We start from the raw sequence: 8,520 nt of genomic DNA on the forward strand, positions 1-8,520 counted from the left end.
AAAATGCCTTTTATATGCCTAATAAAATGTGGCAAGATACTTTGTTTGTTTGTTTGTTTTTAACGAAATAAAGATAACACTGCTACTAGCATTTGGACCCTAGTAGTAGGTTTACACAGGGGCTCACAAATTTTTATTAGCCCCTGTTTTATAAACATAATAAGGATATATTGGCTGGGCCATCCTTTGCCGACCGAAAATTTTTATTTTATTCTACGTCATTTTGAGTTTATCGTCGAGGAACAAGATGTTGAACGTACGTATAAATTACAAGAAAGAAAAGTCATTTAGCAATGACGTGGCCCTTATCACGTCAGAATTCTTAACGCGTATCACGTGACAGCCCCAATCTATTACCCAGCTTTTCTATGATTGTGACAACATTTTACAATTCAAACGAAGTGTTTAGTTTTTGGTAGTTTGGATATTCTTGATGCTAATTTCGAGAAAGGGAGAAAACTTTTGTGAGTGATTTTGGTTAATTGGTCAAAGCCTCGATGTGAAGTAGAGAGAGCGCGTTGCGTCATGGGTTACAGGGTTTAGTTGAGTCAACACTCGGCAAGGAACTGGGGTACAAATTTCAATACCACAAATTCAACGAAATTTCTGCGCGGTCAACAATCGCAAGTCTCTATCGATTACAAAAATAATGTGAATTTCGAGGTAAGAAGTCATTATGTGATGAACGGAGATTTTTAGGACAGGCGGAGTTCAGACCCTCGGGACAACTTCCCTCACCGTTGTAATATATTCAGCGTGCAATATGGCGCCATAGGCCCAAACAGAAACCAACATTTCTGCCAAAGTAGCGCCTAAAAACAACCCTTATTCTTAGGGAAATAAGACATACTACTCAGTGGCCTTACAGGATTGACTTTCGTGGTATTTTTTCGAGATTGTGGCGGTTTTTTCTGAGTCATTCTAAGGCAACCCCGATTTTCAGGAACGGCGAACGTCCATCTGGGCAGGGTATCGCACAATGCAAATTAAACACTAGAGCCTGATTATTTGTGTTCACACAAGCTTAGAAACCTAACGTGAAACAAGTTTAATTATCGAACCCTTTTTTATCATGGAATTCTTTGTGAAAGCCTCTTTAATTTGTCTACTTTTCCTTAACAAGGTTTCTTTTGGGCTGGGCGCCATTTCTAAACCGCCGAAAATCGAAATGGGGGTATTGTTGCCCCTAAGCTCAGGTTACGGGCCCAGAGGTTGACCGAGACTCGATCATTTCGCTCACAAGTGTCCCAGTGAATATGTAAAACGAAATGTGTATTTATTTTCTGTTTTGTTTAGTGTTTGGCCCAAGACCAACTCTCTGTAATAAAGAAATAATGTTTATTGTCTCGATTTCTAAGTTCATTATTTATTCCGCTATTTCTTGTAGGAATATAAAAGCGATTTTGGATGGGCTGGCATCTGGTATAAAAGCTTAATATTTTTTTTTTCTTTTATTATGTAACTATGATTTTACTCAAATAAGGTTCCTTTTACATGGAGGTGATTAATTTTCAAAGCTATTTAAAGAGAAGTGCTTTCTGAACATTTACAAAAAAATATCTGTGTTTTCTTTGAGAAGATAGATCCTAGACACCTGTGAAATATTTATACAGCCACTGAGACAAATATGTGAAAAATACTTCCATGTATTTTCTGTGAGTTGTGAAAATTGTCAGTATTTTTGGGATCATAAACTTAAGTTTTGAATATATTTATAGTCACTTGTATGAAATAAAATTTCAATGACTTGTTTAAAAACTACTTATTTGTCAAACTCTTGTAATAATCAATTGTTACTATGTTTTAGAAATCAAGGTAACAAGTAAAAGCCCCCCATCGTTATGTAACTAAGTGCTCAAGAACAAGACTTGTGGATATCTGGATTGATTCTTTTGACAATGGAGGTTGTAAACAGAAAGGATTCAGGTGACATGAAAGGTGGGTCAGATCTGAAGCGGACTGACCGTAGGGGAAGAGTGCGTGTTGCAAGTTCGTTACTAGATCGCCTTGCTCCTACACCAGGGTTTGTTGACAAGCCAGCAGTTGAGGATGACTCACTTGCAAGGCGACGTACACCAAGGATGGCAAGCTTGAATGCTGCCGCAAAAGTGAATCTCTTCTTTGAGCCCTCAAGTCCTCTTGCTGGGCGTAATATTGTGGAAATTCACCAGCACTCAAGGAAGCTATCTCGTAGTAGTGTTGAGGACATGAAAAATGGCAATGAAGAAGAATGTTTCAGTTTTGAAGAATACATTCCTAGTGAAATAACATCCACTTCTGATGTTGAGCAAGATATACTATTTGCTGCTAATGAGCCATCTTCAAATGGTGGACTGATTGAGAGAGGAACCGAAGTGGAATCAAAACATCTCAGAAAACGAAAACTTGAGCCAGACTCAACCACAGATGGTGTCAAAAAGAGCAGAAAGAATTTCAACATTGATACATTGCTGATGAAAAAAGAGCAAGAACTTGAGATAGAATGTGATACTACCACTGGTGAGTTACCGGCATCCATGGTGGATGCATGCATCCAGGTTGATTTACCACGTCCTACGCCACAGTTCAAACACGTCCGCTTGCTCTCTGTTCCAATCAAAGGACAGTTGGTGACACCCTCAGGGTCTATGGAATTTACCAAAAACCACTTGGTGACCCCAAGTGCACCTCCAAAACCACCAGTGGAGCTAACAATGAGTAAAACACTAAATAAAAGAACTGCAAGTCTAAATGCTCAAGCCATGCTCAATGCAATGGTGAGCAAAAGTGGTCCTCTTGTGAAAATCAAGGGAATAAATGACTTATTGAGTGAGAAATCCAAGATTCAAGGGATAGGGAAAGACTCCCTCGTCACTAGACGTGACGCTGACTCAAGTACAATTATACCATTAAGGGTACCTAAGATCAATTTTGCAGCGACATCTACATCAACATTTAGTGCAGGGCGGCACCGTCCTGTCGGGAACCCCCTCAAAAGCATCCACATGAAGGCTCTAAACCTCCAACTTGAAAAATTGCAGGCAGAGAGAGCCAGGGGGGAGCCTCATACACAGAAGGTGAGAGCTTGTGTGTGTGGAAAGGATTAGAACTCCTTTGAACACTCTTGCCAATTTTATAGTTATTCAATTTTATCTTAAGTCCATCTGGCTCTTGATCAGTGAATTATAGGTATAATGACTGTACAACACAATATACATAAATGCCACTGTATAACACAATATACATAAATGCCATTGTACAACACAATATACATAAATGCCATAGGAGCCATGACAAAATGATGCATTCTTCTTTAGGATTAAATTTAGATTTTTTCGAATGTTTCAACACTAACATTTCTGGTGTTAACAACTGCTGGTAAGAATGTTTGATTATGCTAGAGAGGCATTTAAAATTACTTTTAGAAATGTTGTCTCAGACCCTTCTTGCGTGATGCTATTCATATCTGACATGGTGTTCTATTTGGTTTCAGAGAACCAACGGTTGGACCTACCATGGTATACCACTAGACAAGCCTTACTGCTATGTAAGTCTTCAACTTATATCTCCTCCAAGCAGACAGTACAGCCTGATTTATAAAATGTATAGGGATTGCTTTGTTTTATTTCTAATTTCCATTGCAAAGTTTGTCCCAATAAGGGCAGAGGTAACCAGTAAGCGAGATAGGCTTTCTAAATTTCATTCAAAAGGATTTTATGGTTTAAAGTGTGCTCAATAAATGTGAACTTATGCCATTCCCATTAGAAGAACATGCTTTTTTTGGAAGGGTATCTAGATAAGTATGAAGGGGGTGGTGATTAGATTTAGCCAACAAAAGGAATAAATGGGATGAAGATGGCATTATTTTTTGTTGCTATTAATCCATCCTTGTAGTATCCTCTTTATTTCTCATCCTTTCCCCAGGCATGTAGCTACAGTGTGCGCATGGGACACCCCCCCCCCCCCCCCCAGCTTAAAAAAAAAGATCTTTTCTTAACCAAGAATCGCCATGCGATGTTTTACACATTCCCCCCCCCCTCAGGAACTCCTGGCTACATGCCTGTTTCTTGAGCATTTGGCCAAGCTACAGTACACAGTACAGAGAGTTTTTGATTGAATACGATCTTTTTATGCTCAGGATGATCAAATCGTAATTCGGCATTACTACAGCGGCATTCAGCGAGGGGATGAGATTATCAATGTGCGTGATTCAGTCCTCCTTAAGGCTGGAACCCGTCGCAAGGATCAACCCTTTGTTGCCAGGGTGTCGGGTCTCTGGGAAGAGGATGAAGGTGGGTGAACCCATGTTAATCTAATGTCATACATACCTTGATCAAATGGACTAATTAACAATTAGACTACAAGCTCAAGTCAATAGATAGTCGAGGCGCATAGCGCTGAGTTGACTATTTGACTCATAGAAAACAAAATTTGGTTTAGTATAAATCCACTCACATTATACCTTCAAATAAATGACGATTTTAATAATTTTCAGTAAGAAATAACTGCTTTTTCGCTACTTACTATCTATGGCTCAATAGATAGTGAGTACGGGAGCCAATCAAATTGCGAGATTTATACTAATGTGTGATAAATACCTTGGTCAAATTGGGATGAGTAGTGATGGTAGTCCAAGAGACTTCACTTCCATGACCATTCATCTGTGCATGTACTCTCCATTTGATTATGATTATAGTAATCATCTGTGCATGTACTCTCCATTTGATTATGATTATAGTAATCATCTGTGCATGTACTCTCACTGACTCTTTTCTCCATTTGATTATGATTATAGTAATCGTCTGTGCATGTACTCTCCATTTGATTATGATTATAGTAATCATCTGTGCATGTACTCTCCATTTGATTATGATTATAGTAATTATCTGTGCATGTACTCTCACTGACTCTTTTCTCCATTTGATTATGATTATAGTAAAAGTATTTATAAAGGTAAAAACGAGAATTGCTGGATACAAGCTGTATTGAAACCCCTCTTAAGGTTTATTTTAAAACCCAGCTGCCATGTTTCCACTCTCATTACTCTTCCTAATTATTGCCAGCTTCTATACATTTCTACTCTACAAAACAAGATGTGATGTGTTAATGAATATCACTCTGACAGGTCCTAATGCTGGCGAGATGATGATGAGTGTTTTGTGGTACTATCGGCCAGAGCAGACTGAAGTGGGGAGGGACCCTTCCATTCATGGCGAGGTACAGTATATACAGTACATTAATTAAAATGGTCTGTGTAAATAAGAATTCACTTGATCACGGAATCATTTACAATCTTTATTTTGTGGCCTGTGTAAATTAGTATTCACTTGATCATGGAACCATTTACAATCTTTTTTTCTAGATGGAAGTGATGGCATCAAGACACAAGGATGACAATAGTGTTGCCTGTATAGTTGACAAGTGTTATGCTCTAAGCTACCCTGAGTATTGCAGGTATACTATTATAAGGATAATAATCATAACCAATATACCATAGCAATAATCAATCCTGTATGACAACCTTCTAGATGTGAGGACTTTTTCCCTCAATCAGAGAGAGTAAAACCAGGCACATTTATCCATAATTCAGTAAAATAAACCACTGAACAACAAAAAAACAATGCTCAGTTGAAATCTCATCAAATGTTGACCACCTTGGCTGAGGGAACACCTGCCCCATGTGAGAAATGAAAATTTTAGTTAGGATTTTTGTTGTTAAAGATTTTATGAAAAAATTGAAATATAAATACTTTGTGCACTCTTCACTTTTCGTTGTAAATAATTAAATGTGTCTATTCATTGCAGATACCGTGCACAAAACAAGCTCTGCCAAGAATCACGTGCAACCCCATTCTCCCCAGTACCTCCCGGTCAGTCTACAAGGCCTGGTTCAGTACCAGCTCCTGACACAGACCCCTCATTGGTCTTCTTTTGTCGACAAGTCTATGATCACAGGATGGGCAGGGTCATTAAAAACCCAGTCTAGACAAAGCTAGCCATTTCTATGTGTGATTCAACAGTAGGGACTTGGTTCAGAACCTGTTAACGTGGCATGCTGGCATTCGTTGTTTCCAAGTAGTGCAAAGTGACCTTTTTGTGCCAAGGATTTTTTCACTACTCTTTTATGTTGGAAACCATGACAAAATGATACATTTGTAAAAAAAATCACATTTAGAATATAAGTATTTCATGTCTTCTTCTTAAGTGATAGTTAATTACTAAGTGAAATTTATATGTTACATACCTGTCAACTCTCCCGTATTAGGCGGGAGTCTCAAGATTTTGGACCCCTTCTCTCGCTCTCCCGCGTTGAGCACTAAATCTCCCGCTTTTTAGCGATTTTTATCGCTTAAGAGAAATTATTATATAAAAAATCATCATTTTGCCAATGTTCTATTAAAATATTTGAAACAATAATTCACTTGCGTAGGGCAATTTATCTAACCCTCGTGCGATCTATAAGTGGATTTGTTCGTGAGAGCTTTCTATACGTCAAAAGCCTGCAAAGTTAAACCCACCCCTCTCCCACAAAAATGAATATACCCCACCCCCCCCAAAAAAATTCTCAAGCCTTGAGATTTTCGGAGGTTGACAGGTATGATGTTATCATCCATTATGACAATGTTTCAGTAATCATGAAGTATTCTTTAGCAGAATAATATAGATTTACAACACATTCATTGTGATGTAATATTTTCTTGATATTTCTTGAGTTGGAACCAATGTAATGTAGTGTTAAATCAGCAATCCGCTTTTTAAGCACTTTTCTAGTGGCAGCATTTTCTAGAATGGTTTACAGTTATTTATTTCTCTCTAGTTATTAGGAAAGCCTTCTTACCCTTATTCTATGTGGGGTGTTAGTTGTTTGTGTGAAACAGTTATTGGAAAGCTACAAATTGGATTTCATTAATCACAATAAGAAGGAATTTGAGTTCATTAATTCACATGTTAATGAAAACTTCTGTTATGGTGTTTTGTGTTTGCATTTAGTTGTGAAACAAATTATAAAATGCAGTTTTTGACAGCTTAATCTACTGTGAACTGTATAAATTGATGAGTAAATTTGAATATTCTAGAGTTTCAAGAATTCATTGTTCTCATTTATTGCAGAGGCCCGCGTCACTTGAAAAGGGCCCATAAAACAAGATCATATAGTTCTTATTTCAAGGTCATCTGTGGCTTAGCCAGGATTTTTTACAGGAGAAGGCCCTTTCAAGGCATTTTCTCCTGTATTTTAGATAATGTCTCATAAATTTACTGTATTTATGGCTGCTAGAAGGGGGGGCTAGGCCACCCCCCTGGCTACGCCCTTGGTCATTAACTTGATGGTTAATATAGCATCTAACACATCCACTCCTAAGTATTCTAGCGCTAAATTGTGAGAAAAACAACTGAAAGCAGAAACCCCCACTTCAAGTCCCACACTACTAGTCAAGAATACCTAGTCAAGTTCAGCTACCGCTGACCCAAGCAGAAACCCCCCACTTCAAGTCCCACACTACTAGTCAAGAATACCTAGTCAAGTTCAGCTACCGCTGAACCAAGCAGAAACCCCACACTACTAGTCAAGAATACCTAGTCAAGTTCAGCTACCGCTGAAGTTTCCCAACAATGTACTGCGGTGTCTACCCTGGATACCAGAGCCTCCAGACTTCTCTCGTCCAGTGACGCTAACTTAAAGTGCCGTGACGAGCGAAGCGAGCGTCACTGGACGAGAGAAGTCTGGGGGCTCTGGTACCCAGGGCCCGGTGTCTGCTGTCTAGCGATCATGTGGCCGCCTGTTTGTTGTTGACAACAATTTTGCTTCCTTTTTGGCGAAGAATGTTTATGAGTTAAAGGATTTGTTTACAAGTTTTGTCAGAAATTAAGGTTGATATTTGACAACGGAGTTATTTATATTGCATTGTATGTATTGATGCGTTTTTGAAAATCATACTTCCTTGGGTGAATCCGAGTATCCGGGTCTGGTATGTTTAGTTGCATTTCTGACGAGTTGGGCCTACATTTTTATGGGCTTCTGGGGGGCGTTATAGGGATGAATGTGTTAAGTCACACAACTTAATGAGACCCCCAATTATACCCTGTATTTATTTATTAAACCACTATGTTTACTGTGCTAGAAAGTTAGCAATAGAGAAGAAGTAAGGCTTAACACGAATCCATTTCCTTAGTCGAGTCAGACGTTAAATGGGGAAAGGGCTTGCAGTTGATTAAGATTATTTCGGTTTTGGTATTTATTTTGGTGCAGTTTCCTAAAACAAAGCGGTTTCCTTTTTTTCGCAAAACTCTGATGCATTTTTGCGTTTTCTTGCGATTCTGAGTTCGTACCCCCTTATACGCTCCTAGATTGCCCGAAGTCGCCCTCTTTAATTTTCCCTAATAAGTTTTTTCCTAAGGCACGGGGAAGGGTTTAAGGTTGAACAGCAAAAAAACAATTTTCTGAAGCCGGCCAACGCTCGTTCCCCTTATTTGTATTGCTGTTATAGAACATATTGGGGATGTGGAATCCCTGTGGTTACTAAGAAGTAAAAGACTGGGACC

General features: G+C 38.7%; 1 protein-coding gene across 1 annotated transcript; it reads left to right on the forward strand.

The window, feature by feature from the left end:
• The first annotated feature begins 452 nt into the window (after positions 1-452).
• LOC5515505 lies at positions 453-7,056 on the forward strand. The gene is made up of 7 exons (XM_001635573.3): positions 453-663; positions 1,808-3,056; positions 3,473-3,526; positions 4,118-4,271; positions 5,105-5,196; positions 5,342-5,433; positions 5,785-7,056. The coding sequence occupies exons 2-7, from the start codon at positions 1,899-1,901 to the stop codon at positions 5,963-5,965; spliced, it is 1,731 nt and encodes a 576-aa protein (XP_001635623.2). The 5' UTR covers positions 453-663; positions 1,808-1,898; the 3' UTR covers positions 5,966-7,056.
• Positions 7,057-8,520: the final 1,464 nt, after the last annotated feature.

This window comes from Nematostella vectensis, chromosome 2, assembly GCF_932526225.1.
Source record: "Nematostella vectensis chromosome 2, jaNemVect1.1, whole genome shotgun sequence".
In the NCBI taxonomy this organism is placed as follows: domain Eukaryota; kingdom Metazoa; phylum Cnidaria; class Anthozoa; order Actiniaria; family Edwardsiidae; genus Nematostella; species Nematostella vectensis.

Excerpts from the sequence above, each read along its gene's own strand:
- LOC5515505 (XM_001635573.3), top strand. The coding sequence starts at position 1,899 with ATGGAGGTTGTAAACAGAAAGGATTCAGGTGACATGAAAGGTGGGTCA. Across the intron at positions 3,057-3,472 it reads GGGAGCCTCATACACAGAAG|AGAACCAACGGTTGGACCTA; the intron begins GTGAGAGCTTGT and ends ATTTGGTTTCAG. Across the intron at positions 3,527-4,117 it reads TAGACAAGCCTTACTGCTAT|GATGATCAAATCGTAATTCG; the intron begins GTAAGTCTTCAA and ends TTTTATGCTCAG.